The 18,566-nt window shown below is 40.7% G+C and overlaps 1 protein-coding gene across 4 annotated transcripts in view; it reads right to left on the bottom strand.

Moving 5' to 3' along the window:
- Window positions 1–18,566, bottom strand: part of Inpp4b (inositol polyphosphate-4-phosphatase, type II, 105kDa) — a 354,826-nt gene that overhangs the window by 21,641 nt on the left and 314,619 nt on the right. Inside the window, exon 25 of one of the 4 annotated variants that reach the window (XM_013029538.1) lies at window positions 18,445–18,528. The exons of the other annotated variants lie outside the window; for them this stretch is intronic. Within the exon in view, the coding sequence (XP_012884992.1) occupies window positions 18,483–18,528 (46 nt within the window). The 3' untranslated portion in view covers window positions 18,445–18,482. Of the gene's footprint in view, window positions 1–18,444; window positions 18,529–18,566 lie in introns of those variants that run through there. 4 annotated transcript variants of the gene reach the window in all.

Here is an 18,566-nt window from a genome sequence, read left to right as displayed (position 1 = left end):
TCCGGCTTTTTTTTCTGCTTATGTGGTGCTGAGGAATCGAACCCAGGGCCTCATGCATGCAAGGCAAACGCTCTACCACTGAGCCACCTTCCCAGTCCCCCCCCCCTTTTTTTTTAAGAGAGGAAAAAGAAAAAGAGGCCAAGGCTAAACTTGGGAGACTCTCCCAAAATCAAAATTAAAAAATAATTGATAAAATAATAGTCTTTGAATCTTGTGCATGGGAATGTCCATGAGTATCATGAGCTGGATTTAGGACTTTGCAGGAAGTAGCAGGTGCCTGCTGAAGATCCACAGTCGTGTGGCTAAGATACTTTCTTTTTCTTTCTTTTTTTCTTTTTCTTTTTGGTCCAGTCATGGGGCCTGGACTCTGGGCCTGGGCGCTGTCCCTCAGCTCTTCAGCTCAAGGCTAGCGCTCTACCACTTGAGCCACAGCGCCACTTTTGGTTTTTTCTTTTTTGCTTATGTGGTGCTGAGGAATCGAACCCAGGGTCTCATGCATGCAAGGCAAGCGCTCTACCACGGAGCCACCTTCCCAGCTCTGGCTAAGATACTTTCATTCTTGTATTGTACTCTTCTAAATAAAAGAAAATAATTTACTGGGGAATCATGGAGAATTGACTTTGTATAAATGAGATTCCAAAATTAACCTAGTAGTGATCCAAAGCATTATTTAAAAATATGAAATTTTGGAGCTGGGGGTTTAGCCCAGAGGAAGGGCGCCTGCCCGGCGTGCGCAAGGCCCTGGGTTCAGACCTCAGCCCTGGAAAAAAAAAAAAAGAAGAAAAGAAAATTATCAGGACCCTTATCCTTGACTCCATTCTAACAAACGGCATTCCAATAAAAGACATAGCTAACCCTTCATTACCTTGACATCAGCACTGCTGTCGAGGTACTAAAAGCAGATTAAAAGACAAAATACAGCAGTCCAATAAATACCCAATATTTTTATTTTAGTAGAGAACAGCATGCACACAGGTACAGAGCGGTGCTGTGCACCAGGAAGTGAGATCTTGGATCTGGCTTTTCTTCCTGCTGCCTTTGGTCCTTGAACAGGCTAAAGATTTTGATAAGCATTTACTTTGTGTTATTCAAAATAAGGGTAATAGTATTGTTGTATATAGGTGACCGGGGAAGCTGAATGTGTATGTGCAAACACAAATAAAGGATATATGCCTGTAGAAGTTTAGTGTGCCTGGTATCTACGAAAGACGCAGGAAATTGTAGTTGTAATTATTAGCACAATTATAAATATCAATAATAAGCAAGTGGAAATGATAATGAAATAATCTATGAAATAATCTATTTCTCTTCATAGTTAATAAACTTTGAAAAGACTGTAGTTGAATATTATCCATATAAAATTTACAGCCTGCAGTAATGATTTTAAAACAACACTTAGCTATTATGTTTAATAATATATTGTTCTTTGGGTTTATAAATAGAAATAATTCATATGATATTGCCATCTCTACTCTCCTTAAACTTTGCAATTGCACATTTGGTAGGTTATTCTACAGAATTTGATTCGTTTTACAAAAGATTTACTTGAAAAATGCTGCTTATTTACTCTTATTATTACATGTTTTATAGTTTTTATTTCTTTCACATTTATATCCCATATCTAATATATTCATATCTATAAAAAGAAAAAACATTGAATTTCATCATTTATTTTAATCTCTCTCAGTAATTATTAAATTTGGAAAACATTTTTCTATAATACTTTCAAATCAGTAATCATTAATATGTATTAGAATGTAAGCTCAAATATTTATACCTTTAATAATTATAAGCATTTAGTTTCTTATACTCTAGATAATGATAATTAAGGGTTGGATGAAAAATAAATTATTGACATAAGTAATTATTTCTATATGGAAATATTATTGTACAATTATTACAAAACTAGCTTATTTATTCCCCAGGAATTACTTACCTAAAATTAATTTCCCCAAGAATGTACCAATCTGATTACTTAAATATAACTCATATTCTTCTTCTATGTTAACAAATATAAAGCAAGTGCATGCAGATATGTTATACCAATATAGGTTTCTCTCTACTTCAGAAACAAATACATTGATCCTCTGTAATATTTTAAAGTCCAGAATACATTGAATATTTGCCTTCTCTCCCTATATTTTTAAATATGATGTCTTCATTTCAACTGCTGGCCAAAACTTAGGCTTAAATCATAGAATATCTTAAGAAAGAATTTCCTGTCTTGCAACCCATTGGTGTGTAGACCTCAGTTACGAAGAGATTTTGGGGGCACAGTGGCTCATTCCTATAATCCTAGCTACACAGAAAGTTCAAAGCCAGCTAGGGTAGAAAAGCCCATGGGACTCTTTCTTCCAATGAACCAAGAAAAAGCTGGAATTAGGGGTGGGGTTCATATGGTAGAGTGCTAGCCTGGAGCAGAAAAGCTTCTAAGTGCAGAGTTCAAGCCCCACTACTGGTATAATAATAATAATAGTATATAATAGTAATACAATAATTATATTTCTATTAATTTTTATTAACAATTACATTTCTATTAATAATGATCTTTATAATATATCAATATAATATATTAATTATGTATATTAATTAGTGAAAACAATCATAAAGAAAACACTTGAAATTCAACAGCTCAAAAGTATAAAATAGCGCCAAGATACTTCTGTAGTAACTTTAGGAACTCTCCCCCCCCCAGGGTGGGTTGGACCCACGGATGGTAGTTTATGAGACAGGGAAGAGGAAAGGGTACAGTGGGCCCAGCTGTACGGTGTGCTGTGGTGGGAGGAAAGGAGCCCGGAAGATGAGGGATTCTTCTCAAACAAGCAGTGGGGAGCTGGGAAGACATCAGATCTGTTAAAGACACAAGTCTGGGTGGTGAGGGAGCACAGAAGGTGGGGCTTCCAGAAGGCAGTCAGGGGAGAGGGGTGGTCAGGGATGCCAACGCCTGAACTAAGATAAACATTGAGCGGATGCCAGCCTTCAATGTCATGATCAGAAAGGAAATCAGTAGCTTCTCAGACACCAGTGAGATTACTTATTATTTTTCTTGGAAAAACTGGACACACTGCGCTGTGTTTCTATCTCAGCGGTGATATTCTTACCATCTCCTTATACAGAGGTGAGTTAAAGTTGCACATGCAATCATGCCCAACCTCTCCAGATAGATTTTCCATATACTACCGCACTTAAGAATTGACCTAAACCCCCCTAGTTTCTCTCTAAAACACCACAGAAAGAAAAATACCCACCAAATTGTAGGAGGGCACAAGTCAATAACTATTTCTACCAGAAAGCACGAAGCTTACAATAAAACTGAAATATAGGCCTTTCTTGATTTCTCCTGTCAAATTTCATCCTTATTCTTGACTCTAGCAGCTCATCTTTATTCTTGAGGGTCATTTTGTCCCCTTGGAATTCTACCTTATAAAGACATAATTCACTCATGTCTATAGGACACATTTTGGTATTTCACCATAAAATCAGGTAGATGAAGGGGTGAATTCATCTTCCCAAAAGTCTAAGTGGTCCCAGGAAATTCATAAAGTACTGAGTGAGAATTAGTTTATAAGCAGACCATCCCTTTCCTTCATATGTGCTTTGGTAAGTTGTTGGCATTCAAGCATTGATTTAGAAATTTCTGATGTAATGTTATTAAGTCATTTAAAATAAATTCTCTGATGATGCCCCTTGTTTTTCTGTCATTTTCTGTTAAGTATAAGCCAAAATAAGCTCAAACCTGGCCATCAGCTCCTTCCTTGATGTAGTAATATGCCAATTCATGATCTTCTGTTTGGTATTTGTTTTTTTAAGTGCCAGATGCTTTCAGAATCATATCTGGAAAAATCACTGCCCTGCTGTGTCTGAATAGTTCCCTGTGCGTGTATGAGATAATCGGTGCTGCAAGTTCAAGTTCATTACAGTCTCATTTCAAGTTCCAACTGGGAATTAAACTTAAATTGAGACTGAAATAGGTTTTGTTATCCCTGTTGTGCTGCTTAGAGGAGGATGGGCAGAAAGATTGCCTCTGGGGCCAAAAGCAGTGTGTGAGAGCTCACACACACACTCACTCTCTCTCACACACACCATCTAAAAATGAGATAATTCTACAGATGGTCTCCAGGGCCCTGTCTTTTGCTTTCCTTGAGAGCTGACTCAATCATGGTGTTTGCTTGATTGAGTTGGAGATATGGAACATTTATTTTAATGTTTGCTGATCTCTTACTAAAACTAGAGCTGTGATTATAGAACTCTAGATAATCACAAAAGATTCCTAAATCATGTTTAAACATATCCACAGCCAGAGAAGAGCACTGATTGGCAGCCAGTATTGGGAGATGGAAATAAAAACAGATAAGACACTAAGTTTTTACTATTTTCCATTTGTAACTTGGGATAGATGAGACTCCCTACAACTGTGCTAACCTATTCAAAGTAATTTGTCCCACTGAATTTGTATACATTCTTTAAAACCTCTAATTTCTACCTCAACAACGAATGGTATAAGAAAGGTCAAATGTGAACGTACATCTGTAAGACTCCCCATTGGCTTGAATTGTAGGTTTCTTGACTTTGCCTTGTTAACTTGAAAAAAATATTTTTTGTGGATCTGTGATACTAATTCATAATTATTAAGGGAAAAGGAACCATAAGAGTAAATTTGTAATAGCATAATACATTACTAAAGTTGTTTTCGTGGCTAACAGTAGCAACAACAACCAAACAAACACAGAATAAACCTATTGTTAATAGAGTACTGACGATCATCAACTTCTAAAAGACTCCTGCTCTGAATTCCTTATTGTCTTAGTGATACACATGATTCTAAAGTTCAGATGGACCTTGACATTATCATATAGAAGAGTCCAACACAATCACAACCACTAACCCCAAAGAAAAGTCATTTTCCATCCTTGTTCTGATTCTGTTATAAATTTGATGGCTAAATAAGCCCATGCCCACGAACTTCGTTGAAAAATGATACAAAAATAGAATTATACTGGCTTTTGAGTTAATTCAAAGGACTTAAAAAACATACCTCATCTCCTGGTTTGGGGATTTGCATTTATACAACAGACATTTTAAATCTTGTGGGGATTGAGGGGCAGGCCTCATTTGGGAGGGATGGGGGAGGATGATGAAAGCCGTGACACTGATCAAGATGTATTGTATTCATAAAGTCAACCCCGTTGTACTACTCCTCAAATAGACATATCATACACGTATCACCTTGTGCTGCTGAAACTCATATTGCATCTGCGAAAGAAGCTCACTGAAAGCTGCTGAATAAAGCTGTTGAATGGCAAGGGAGAGTAAGGACAGGACATTGGGAATCAAGAGATCAGCTTGATTAAAGAATGGTCCGGTGAACCTCCTCCGAACAGGGGACACACTTCAAGTAAATCCAAGAACACAAAACAGGTCTTGTCTGAGGAGTGGGTACCTATGAGAGGGGAGGGCAGGTGGAGGCGGAGGGGAAACATAGTCAAAATACTTTATATACCATATAAAAGTGCAACACGGAAGCTGGCCGAGGTTGGCGTGGGAAGGTTGGTGATCAGGTGATGCGGCGTGTATATCAGGACATATAAAAATGACCCCCCCACACACAGTGTGTGCCATGAAGTGATACTAGTACAAATAATTTGTGTTATAAATAGCAATTCATGGCTCAATGTTGACCTAAATCTTAATTTATTTTTTGAAAGTTTTGTTGTATGGAATGTAAAAAGGCTCTTTCTGTAAGACGGCAGAACAACAATATTTGCACAATTTGTAGGTTTACGATGCTTTCTTTTCTACGAGACACTTGAGTCTCTGAACACTGCTACCTTACATAAATTTAAATTTAGAAAGAATCAGAGATAAAATGTTACACGATCTTGCCCTTCCCTAAAATATCAGACTTTCAGTGATCTCTTTCCAGACAGAAATAGAGACTCAACATTCTAACGGTACTAGGTAGGGGGGAAGCAAGCCCTTTAAACACTGTTAAATACGATTGAAAATGTTTCCGTAAACACCTCTTCTAATGTTTTCCTGGGAGCAAAGGAAGTGGACGATTCTAAAGGCCTTTCCTTCACGCTCTGAGCAAGGAACCATTCAGACAGAACTGTGAGCACAGGAACACTGCGAGCAGAGCTGCTGAAGTTACCCTAACCTCTGCTCCCAGAGACCCGGTGACAGCCCCAGCCTGCACAGGTAAGAGATCTCCACTCTCCTACGTGTAGATGACCTGGTCTGCGGCTTCTCTGCTGCTCTGGCCCTCGGGGAGGCTGCCTTCCATCAGACCTGTGCCTCGTAGAAAAGCTCGTGGTTGACGGATGGAAGGGTTCATGCCATACCTGACAGTGCACGGGCATGATCCGCTGTGCGTGGGGGCCGTTGCAATCATGTTTACACGTCCCATTTCCTGGCCTACCTACAGAAGCAGCCTGCTCAGCCCTCCTGAGCCGGCTGGGAGACACCCTCTGGCGCTGCCCCTGGTGAGGGAACTTTAGGCCCCAACAGCCTGTGGTCTCGGGCAGCATTCAGCAAATGAGATGATGGTGTAAAGGGAGACAGAGACAGCAGAAGGAACAGTAGCAGTTACACGAGGAGACTGAAGACAGCCTGAGGAGCAGAGGACAGGCCCAGTGAAGCGTGGCAGGAGTAGCGAGGAGATGGAGGGCTGTGGCCAACCTAGGACGAAGGACTGTGGGCCTGGCCTCCGGAAGAGTCCTAGAAGCTGAACGCATCACCGCCAGAGGCTCAGCAGCTGCGACATGAGCAGGTACTGACTGCTGCTTCTGCTGCCCAAAGTAGCTGCTTCTGAAGGCTGGAAGTTATTTTTGGACAAGGAATGTATTTCACGAGCTGCCAAACAGCTGGGCACCTGGGAATCAAAGCCCAGAGAACTGACCTGAGCACCTGGAGCTAAAGTCCCAGGTCTCCCCTGCCCGGCACCATGGTGCTCTTACTCTCAGGGTGTGGTGTTGAAAGCTTGAGTCTGCCAACCTCGTACATAACAGCCCAGTGGTGCCGGAAGTAAGAGAAAGTCTCAAGGACTTGATTTCTAGAGAAACTTAAGTTCCAGGCCTCAGAAAGAAGCTAATATTTAGGTAGTTTGGTCAGCCACAGATGCTGAAGAGGGCTGGACACTTACTTTACAAGGAAACAAAGAGCTCCAAGTGCTAGATAGGAAAAATAATATCTATGTAACTTCACACGAAGTGGGGAGCATTGATATTTGACATCCACAGTTAGGGACAGGGCGTGCTGAGCATGTGGCAAGTCTACTGTCCCCTATCTGCCTTTGGGCAAGGAACCCGAACGAGGGACTACGAAAATGAAGGCATTCCATCAATTTGAAACGACATTTTCCAACCCGGAGGCAGCCATTTCTTATGCCCTGGTTGCTCAGGAACTCTGAAGGCTCTTTTCCAAGAATTCACTCATCCGCCCTGTCATTCACCCACCTGACAGAGAGAAAGAAAATGCAAAGGAGACAAGGTTTGCTCCTAACTTTGATTACACTCTTTGTGGTGTCAAGGTACTCAGATTCTCGAGTGACAGGCACCATGGAAACAGGCAATTACTTTGGGAGGAGAAGGAACCTATGAATATGTCACCAGGAATGAATTAACAATTAGGAAATGCAGCACATTTCCCATAAATTTTCATAATGATGGACTAGATCACCTTTTCAATATAAAGAGGTTAAAAAGCAACCACACTCTCTTTGCAATCTACATTAGGTGACCTGTTGGTTTTATTCTCCAACTATGGAAACAAACTGTAATCAAATGTTTTCATTGGCTGCAGCTTAAATGATCTCTATCCTTCCTCCCCTTCAGTATTGGTAAGTGACTGAAAGTAAGGAGAAAGCAAAGCTTCCTTGGGAAAGAAGCTGAAATTTATCTACTTCTACTCAAGATTCTACAAAGAGAAAGTCTCAGCAGCTAGTCCACATGTGTGAAAGCCAGTCTGACACACACACTCCATTCTTGACTTGAAATTAGGAGTGCAGTCCATTCTGACTCGACTGTTAACAAAGACCCACAGGCCAAACCAGAAATAAAGCTGCCTCTGAATAAAAGATGATGGGGGTTTCGTACATACCCACAGGCAAAAGATAAAGGTATAAAACCCAGAACTACCCGTATTCTGTACCCTTGAGCAACTCAAGCATAAATTAGAGGAAAATTATTTCCTTAAAAAGCTTGTGCAAATCCAAATCTCTTTTTGCATAGTGCTCATTTTGCTTTTTATTAACCATTTCTATAATTCAACCTATCATTCAGTAAATACATATATATAATTAAAAAATAAATTTCAGGCTATGACCCCATAAGATCCAACTGAAATATCCAGAAGAAGAGAGGATCAGAGGATGGGGGCCCCTTGTTTTAGAGCATACTCTGGCTCAGTCCCACGGTCCCTGCTGCACACAGCCTCGCACCTTGCTTGTTTGACTCTGACACTGGACTGAAGTTATTTTAGGGCAAAGAACACTACATGCCAGATACTAAATAATAGCATAGGGAAGGTCCACCAAGAGAGCCAAGAATTGTTCTGACTCATTCTACCCTGAATCTTTATTTGTATTTGCAAGTTGAAGCACGACACTCGCTAAATAATACACACTCAATAATCATTTACTTCTCTGGTATAAGAAAGTTATCAGGGCTGGGATGTAGCTCGGTGGCAAAGCGCTTGCCTAGCAAGTGCAATGTCCTGGATTCAATCCCCAGTACCAAAAAAAAAAAAAAGAAAGAAAGAAAGAAAGAAAGAAAGAAAAAGAAAGTTATCAGAACTGTGCTCTCAGGCTGGTCCACATCTTTCCCACATTGGAATGCAAGGCATTTTGTAGCAGTAAATCACTGCCAACCAAGTCATCCACCATCACCCTGTAAGAATGAGATCTCCATTGCCCAAAGAAACAGGGTCCAGACACAGATCACCTTTGTAATGTCACCATCGTGATGTGTTTGGGGGAACAGGCAGACCCTGAGGGAAACAAGGCTCTAACACACATAGCTCGGCGTGTGATTTGCTGCTCACTTCACTATTCTTGTGCTTGGGATTAGATTTCATACAACAACTGGGTGCTGGCAACTCTGTTTCTTTACTGAGGACTACTGCTTTGGATTTTCTTGTGCTGACTGCCTTAAAGAACTGAAGGAAACTTGAACCACATTCTGAATTCATTACCTTGCCAACTTTCAAACTTACTGAAGATACTATGGTCTGTTTAGAGCAAGGACTGACTGCACTTTAATCCTCTAGGGGCTTTAGGAGCGGTTCATATGACTAATTTTTGGTTCTGTCCATTCCATGATTTTTCATGACAGGGATCTCTCGATGTCTAAAGATGGCATCCCACTGGATTGATCTATTAAACGTAACTTTTTTCCATATATATTTGTTATTGTAAAAGTATAGAGGGGTTATAGTCACATAAGTAGGGTAACAAGTACATTTTTTCTTATTTATAAAAAATGTTTAGTTGTAGATCCCTAAATTACCTATTAATTGGATATCCTTAGATAAAAGTTTTCTATTAACTGCCGGATTTTTAAAGCTTGGGGAATATGAAATTTTGTGCTAATCTGAATGCTAGAACCAATAAAAAAGAATATATTAACTCATATGTCACTACAAAATATTAAGTGGGCCAGTAGAGTCTTTAGCCTATCTATGGAGGAGTATATATGACAAAGAATCACATCTGGCTACTCATCACGTAATGAGACAAACTTCCTTTAAAAACATGGTATAATGCATGGATCTAGGCATAAAGATATCACTCTAAACTTACTAACTAAGACCCTTATTAGAAAGAAGAGGACCTGGTTCTACCCTACTAGCTGTGAGGGCATGAGCAAGTCATTTGAGCCCTCTATGGCTCATTCATCATTTTAAGGCTTAATCCATAGGGTTAAAATAAGGTCCAAAGAAATCAATATTTGTAATGTGCAGAGAGAAGTCCTAGTACATGGTAGGCATCACTCGCAAAATAGTAACAAGCCTTTTACATTACTGTCATGTGGTTTTATGTCTTCACAGTAGCAAAGACACACAGAGCCAACAGTAACATTGCAATCTGACTGGGAGAGAGAGAAGAAGGGAGGGAGGGAGGGAAGAAGGGAGGGAAAGAAGACAAACTTTGGTCTTATTTTACAAGGTATTACAATAGTGTGGGGACGATGGCAGTACCATTCAGAAGGGGGAGTATATATTTTCACATCTTAAAGGGGCTAAAAAACTATGAATATCTTCAAATATTTGACAAAGTGACGGAAGGAAGAAGAAGATGGTGCTAGCGATCCAGTCCACGTTGACTTGGGTGGTGAGTGGCTCATGGATTAGAATCTAGGAGATAACAGATTTCAGATCAAAGTGAAGGTAAGTTGTATTTAGCACAGCTGTCTGACCCTGGCACAGACGGTTGCTCAAAGCAACAGGCTTGCTGCTGCTGGACATGGCAAGTAAAGGTTAGCTGACAATCTGTCAGGGTGTCATGTGAAGCCCTGGTGCCCGGCTGGCAGGGTCCGTGGGCAATCTCTGAGATCTCTTGCAAATGCTGTGATCTTAAAATACCATTAGCATACAAAGTTACAAGTGCACAGGGATGTAAAGGGCTTGAACACTGACGTTCAGAATAACACCAGAGCAAGAGTAAACATTTTATTCTGTAACTGGAAGTTTGTGGTATTTTTCAATCCATGAAGATAAAGGGCAAAGTAATCAGTTGGGTGTACTAGAAGGAAGTGAATGCGCCAATTTATACCCTTGTTTTCTCCTCTCCGTTTATCTTCATTTTATGAGCTACACAGATGTTGAGAATCTTAGTATTGATATTAAGTTTACTAACTGAAGGGGTGGTACCAGCATAAGATGGAGACAGAGTGCGGAGAGAGGGCACATGGGGTGAATGAGATCAAAGGACTTTTTAGACCTGTATGAAAAATTCTAAAATATTCCTCCCAATTCATTTTCAATCTCAGTTGCTTTCCTTGGATCCTAAGTCTTGGGAGCTTGCCAAATTCACTTTGTTGACAATCGGTGATTTTTTTTCTGAAGCAGCCTTACCCAATTTCTTCAAATGTAAGGGCTAACTTTGCTCTGCCAATTCTGTGCGGTTCTCACTGTTAAGCAGCTAAACAGAACTCACGCACTATGCCTCAATTCAGACACGTGGAGGAGAAACCCCTGTCATTGGGCACGCGCCCCCCCCCCGCTGCCCACTACACCCCTCCCCCTGCAGACCCAGCCTGTCACTCCCATTCAAGGTGCACAGCCTTCCACTGAAAAATCTAGATGGGGTAGTAAAGAATAAAGAATACCATCTGGATGAAAAACAATCACCTTACTAGGGACACACAGTCATCCTTACAAGGTATTGTGAAGCTGAGGGACAGACTTCATCAACTTTGTGGGTAACACTGCTTCAATGGGAACATGGTATGTATAGACCCTGACAGGAATGAAAAGACTTGGTGGAAGCTGTTCGGCAAAGCTGTTGTCCTCAGTTGGAATGCTGGCCTTGACTTCCTGTACCTGTTCTGATGGGCACCTAAAGGCCACACAATGCTGACGACGATGTGAAAGGCTTGTTATTATTTTGCAGGGGACGCTGCTGGGGTTTGAACTCAGGGCCTCGTGACTGGTGCTCTACACCTTGAGCCACACCTTCAGAACTTTGTGCTCTGCTTATTTTTCAGGTAGAGACTTGCAGGCATTGGGCCTATCTCTGCCTCACGTGGAGCCTGGATTACAGACATGTGCCACCACTGTCTGCCTGCATACTGATTTCATTTTACGTCAATAAAAATGTCAGGTATTTTTCCCCTGCAAAAGAACTGATTGCTAGGTGTTTTATCCTGGAGGAGAGATCAACATGGATGAATGGTGGGGTCGACCTCCAGGGCAGCAGAGCTCTCTCTCTGGGGGAAGTCCTTGGTGTGCGTGGTCTGCCCCAGTAGGAGGCCTGGCTGGGCGGAAGACCCCCGGGGCCATCTGCCTGGCCGTGGGCTCCCGGTCGTGGGTTAGAGAAAGGTCACGTGTACCTCTATCTCACCAAAGCCCCAATCATGTGGACTATTTCTCTTTGAATGTTCACATACAAGCGCCTCCTCCTGCCACACCTCAAACACACACAGACTCAAACTTGGCTGAGAGTAAGGCTTCAGAACTCTTTCTCAGATAGAGACTCACATTTCTGCCCAAGCAGGTCTTGGGATCATGATACCCAAACATACAAACATTCATATTTACATACATACTTACCTATCTACATACAAACATACCTACCTACACACATACATACTTACTAGCACTAATATGTCAACCTCTCAAAATTCTTAAAGCTTTAAAAAAAGTTTTTTTTTCCACTTTGCTGTTATCTGAGCACCTGTTCCAAGGTCATTGGTGTACCCTTGTTGCTGTTTGGTTATTGATGTAGTTCCTGTTCAAGGGAGGCAGGCAAGTGCCCCACGACGATCATCTTCACATGAAGCATAAAAGGATGTCGCGCAGACTGGACGAGAACCTGATTTGCTTTTACTTTGCCACCAACGGAATAGAACACAGCTTCCATTTTCCATCCTCATGGTTTGAAACCATCAACTCCACAATAGGGAATTTTAATTTGTAAAAGAACTAGAAGATGGCATTGGGGGAAGGAACAATCCACTGTGTGACCATTTGAAAATAGATGTATACAACCCCCGATGCCCTGTGATTTAGAACTATTTGGTAAATGGCCATAATGTCTACTGACTAGACAAACGCAGCTTCCACATCTAACTTCCTGCTACAAAGTCACTCAGAACTGGATCTTCCCCATTCCCTTCATCACATGACACCTCCCACTGATCACATGGTACGTAAAAGTCAGCCAAGTCTCTGTTCAGAAGCCACACAACCATCGGCAACATCAAAGTTACCTATATGCATCAAATATTCATAAATATAGTCAAACCAGGGAGGACAGGAGACCATGTCAAACAGACTAGGCATAGGCTAGCCATCAACCACGGCTTTCGTACGTGGTCAAGTTTAATCCACCAACAGGCCGCACGGCCATTCCTGTTGTCCACTCACTTTGTGATCATGTGACATTTAGTATATCCCACCTGCTGTCTATGCAAGTTATGAGATTTTCTTTTTTACCATGGCTTGAGATACAAGTTTTTGATAAATGAATCTATTTTAAGAGCCACTTCTATAAAATCAGTTGTTGCTATCGAGGGGAAGTTGTTTTCCTCATTTTTCCCCCCTGGCAGAAATAATATATGATGACAGCTCTAATGTACCTTTTTCTCTTTTCTACAGGTCTCATCAAGGGAGGAAAAAAAACTATCACAAAATCAAATAAGATTCTGTGTTATAAAAATTCTATTTGTGAATTTATACTATAAAATAAAATTGTGGCAGGGAAAATGAACAAAAGATGATATCTATTATATTTCTATTTTCAAGAGCAGTCAAGGTGATTTGCAAACTATAAAGTGCATAGAAATCTAATGACATTATTTTCTCAAACAGTTGAGAAGATATAGGCCATGTTGGAAGCTCATAAATTCAGGTAGAAGAGGTTGGTTTTTATACAGTTTGAAAATACATATATATGCCAGCAACAGTCAAGTTGGATTGAAGAGTGTGAAAATGGGGTTTAGAAAGTCTTGTGCATCAGGTACAGTGAAAAGCATGATTTTACTCTTATTTAAGTGTTTATACTATGCGCTCTTTGAAAAGCACGTAAAGGCAACTGAAATGTGCAAATCAAGTTTACAAAGATAAAAGAAAAATGAGAAGAGAACAAATCAGCACAAGGTCAAGGACATAAACTAGAAACTAAGAGACTGTATTTAAAAACAAGAAGAAAGGAAAAATACCAGCAAATGCTTTGCATCTGAAGTGAGCAAATCACAAAATCAGCCCTGAGCATTTCAGGAGTCCATACAAACGGGAAAATACAAGATTAAATCCCACATGCAGGCACATCTTCACACGTGTGAGTTCACACGCACGGCTCCTGCAGGCTTACACCGTGCTTGGTGCCGTAGAGGATTATAAGGATAGCTAACTGCATGACTTCTGGGGGTAGGAAGAGGAAATGACTGCAGAGAACACAAAGAAGGAAGTTTTTTCAAGGTGATGAACAACATTTCATGAATAAACCCTGACAACCTTGCAGGGGTGTACAAACCCTCCACAGAAGAAAACGGCACAGGCTGCCTATGGCTGGGTCCTAGCCCTCCGGACAGGCTGTGGGTTCTATGTGAGTGGTAAATAGGTATGGACTTTAGTCTCATGATTTTTGCGCTTATCGGAATATATTAAAGTCTACTAAATTATAAACTAAAGTTTATGCATATCTCCAAAAGTATTACAATGTAACAAAATCCTTAACACTCCTCTTGTGATTATCAAACTGAAGTATGCATCCAAAATACACACACACACACACACACACACCCCTGAAGATCTGATCCAATGTGATTGCGGGGACCCCCCTGAGGGATCCTCTTCCAGCAGCTAGCTTCGGGATACGGTCTGAGGCTGTGTATTTCTCTCAGATTTTCTTGGGCAATGCTAATGCTGTTTGGGGCAGAGACTAACTCGAGATCTTTAGGAGGACTCACAGCAGTGCCCACCCCAAAGGAGGCCGTACCACACTAGCAAACTGGTCACACGTGTTTTGCTTTTGTTCCAACGAGCAAGTCTAGATGAAATGAGTCATGGGAGGAACCGTTTCTTGTAGATATGTGACTACTCAGTATGAACAATGTTGCAGGAAGCCAGTGTGACAAGGAAACACTGCCGGCAGTAAGAACACCAGGAAATGGTGCCATCCATGTCAGCCCAGACACAGCAGCATTGAACCTTTATGCATTCTCGCTGCACTACCAGCACTACTGGGCCTAGGGCTTCAACCATCAATCATTCTTTCAGCTCTCCCAAGATTCTTATGAGGATGCTGGGTGCTGAGACTAGGGAGAAAAATGTCACATGAACATTTCATCTTTATCACATACCTGCCCGACCTAGTTACCAGTTAGATATAAATTATCCTTTTGGTTGCAGACAAATTACCTAGAATTTGATTCCCACTGTGGAGGAGTGAGTAAAACCAGACACACGGACTCCATAGTCCCCCCTCCTTCTACAGCCCTGTACTTCCTTTGTACGCACGCTGAGGTACCCTGCCAGTGGCTGAGATCACTTCATTACTAGAGTCTAAAAGTATTCACAGCAGTGTTCCCCCAAATTGATGCTGTGATACTAGAGAAATGTCACATGTGATTTGCTACAACCAACAAACTGCCAATTTTGCAAATGATATGCCTTATAAATTACACTCTTCATCCCTGTAATGATGTTTTCCACACTCATGTGAGTTCAGATATGCTCACTGAATGGAAGAGAATGGGGTGCAATTGTGCATAACACATTTTTACCCCTAGGGCTTTAGGCTATTATCCTTTGGGCATAAATGTATTGTGCTGGGCATTTGAATTTCTGCCATCACTGATCTTCTGATCAGGAGAAAATTCTCCTTGTAATGCTTTTCCATAAACACTTGCCTCTTAGTTCAGTTTTCATTAGACATTGTTCTGCCAAGACTTCTAGTGCATTCTCTTGAAATAGATATTGAAAAAAACACAACTAAAATTCAAGCTAGAAAGGAAGGCGAAAGAGTAGGGTTTGGATATATCAAACAAAAAGTCAAGTTTATTTTCATGTAAGGACAAATAAAACAAAGCTCACTGGTGTAGGGATTCATGGATAAAAGTGACTAGGACAAGGGTAGAATAAATAGCTATTCAATTGGTGCTTGTTAAAAAAAAATACCATTGGAAGTGGAGCTGTGACTCAGAGGGTAGAGCGCTAGCCTTGAGCAAAATTGCTCAGGGAGTGCAGCCAGGCCCTGAGTTCGAGCCCCACGACTGACAAAACTATTAATGGTTAAGTGAATGATATCTGGTCATTGCTGCCCTGACTCTCCTGACTCAGTCTACCAGCACGTAAACAGACGTTTTAGATTTGTTGTCACTATGTTAGCTCATGGGCATCCATGCGAGGATTCAGCCTCGCTACTTTCTTTTATGAGAACCAGTCCTTTTTATGACTCATTCTGCTCATTCTGTTTTCCAGCTGCAAAGGCGTCCATCACCACCTAGCTGACCAGAGCTTCTGTTTGTGTCTTTTTCTTCTCTTGTCTGAAGTAGAGTGCTGCTCCCCGACTCATAAAAATCCTCCTCTCATGTCTCAGTGTCCTGTCAAAACACACTCTATTTTTCTGTCTAAACCCGGAGGACTCTCTTATTCTATTCCACAGTGCTTTCATGTGGTAGCAAAAAGCTGAAACAAATAAAAACTATGCTTGCTAAAACCAGCTACTCTGAAATCTTCTTCTAGAACATAATTTAAGCATCACACACTAGAGGTTTATAAATATGGGATAGTTTCTTAACCTGTCATTATATACAAAATGCCTACATCTAAAACATGAACGAGACACTGGGTGTAGGAATTTGGATGGTTCACTTTCACTGTATGACTTAAAACATAAAAAGTTAAATCAACACATCACAGTTCGCCCCAAACTCTTATACTACAAGCAGTGGAAAATGTGGAGAAATGGAAATGCATGCACATAGAAGTTGACTAGGAATCAGTCTAGCTATTTTGAAAAAACAATCTAGCAGCATCTAGTAAAACTGAATATAAAAATACCTTGCTAACCCTTCTGCCAGTGTTTATATGCAGGAGACACTATCATACTTGTACTCTTGAGAAGGAGTCTACTATATGAATATTTAAAGTAACAGACTATCAGAAACAACTTTAAATTTTAATATGGGAGTAGATAAGTTATGATTGAGTCACATGAGGGAATATTCTATGTCAACTGAAAAGAGAAGCTTGGGCTTTATGTATGAGCAAATATCTCAAAAACGTATCAGTTGAAGGAAAAAAAAGTGTTCTATGTTACATAGCATTGAACAAGAACACTCACAAAGTATGTCGTATGCATAAGAACTTGTCTTAGCTTTCACTACTTAAACAGTCCTAAGCCAGAACTTCCTAATTCCTCTCACTTACTATATATGTCATAATTCTCATCAAAACAAGTTTAAATCCTACCTTCCCCCATGCCCCTGCTCCAGGCTACTGTTATTCCTTTTGTCATCCAAACCACTTTAAAGGTTACCATGTACATTACCTTTATTATCTCAGATCCATGTGAGGGTCCACAAAACTTACTTTACAATTTTATTCAAAATTCACAATAACCACAGCTGTTATTACTATTACTACTACTACTACTTCTTTCCCCTCTTGTTTAGTCTGTGTTCTTCCTTGGGTTACTAGTGTCTGCTGAGCCCCATGTGCTAGAGATGTAGCCACAGTTAGTGGTGCTCCAAGGAGGTGATAGAACCTTTAGGAGGTGGAACTTCATGCAAGGAAGTTAGGTCAGTAGGAGTTTGCCTCCACAAGGGATATTGAGACCTCAGCACCTCCTACCTTCTCTTCACATTCTAGCCACTGCAAAGAGGCTTCCTCTAACACATTCTCCTACCGTGACATTCTATGCCACCAGAGGTCCAAACTATGAAAGTAAATGAAAATGGACTGTAAGTTTTAAAACCATGAGCCAAAATAAAATTTCCTTTACTTAGCTGATTATATCAGGAATTTTTTCACAGTAAGGTTATGTTAGTTATAACGTGAATTGTTACTAAGTAGAGTGATTGCCATTACTATAACAATGTGGTTCAGAAGTTTTGACGTTGCTGTGTGAGAAGGAGTTGGAAAAGTTTGGAGAAGCAGGTTAGAAAAACGCAGGTTGGAAAAAGACCAATATAAAGACCAGAAGTAAGTTTGAAAAAAAGGATGATATTAGTAGAGATAATAAAGGTTCTGGTAATGAAGTTAGAGATGATGAGAATTCTTGGTTGAAAAAGGACATGTATGCTAAATCATGGCAAGGGACGTAGACATATTTTATCAATGCCCTGAGACTTTGTGTGCATCTGAGCTTAAAGATGACAGACCTTTTCATCTGGTAAAGTTTGAATACATCATAGATTTCAGGCAGTGCTGTAAGTGTGACTGGCTGTTGTTAGCTAGATTTCACAGTGAAAACAGATAAAAATAGGAGCTGAGTGGAAATTTTTAGGAAACCGTAAGTTTTCCCCAGAGAAGGAGCACAGAGGTACTGCCAAGGTAAGACACAACTATTAAGAGACTAGAGGCTTAAAAAAAAAACAACACATGCTTTGCACCAGGGCAGGAAGATGACTCCAAGGTATCCATTGGCATTGGAATGTGCAAAGGTCTAAACTTATGTCAGGCTGTGCAGGTGAAAACTTTGGCATCGTCCACACAATGCTGGTTTTACAGGCATGCAGAATGCAAGAGTAGTGATGTCATGGAAGAATCCACTGAGTGTCCAAGGGTAGTTCTTGGAAGCCAGGCTGTGTGTGGCAGGGTCAGAGGCCCCAGAGGCAGCCCTGGAGTGCTGACATCACTATCCTTCTTTAAAACAGAACAAAAAGAAAACACCCAAAATGAGC

The sequence above is a fragment of the Dipodomys ordii genome, unplaced genomic scaffold, assembly GCF_000151885.1.
Source record: "Dipodomys ordii isolate 6190 unplaced genomic scaffold, Dord_2.0 Scaffold119, whole genome shotgun sequence".
Taxonomy (NCBI): Eukaryota; Metazoa; Chordata; class Mammalia; order Rodentia; family Heteromyidae; genus Dipodomys; species Dipodomys ordii.
This window is presented reverse-complemented; position numbering and strand designations above follow the sequence as displayed.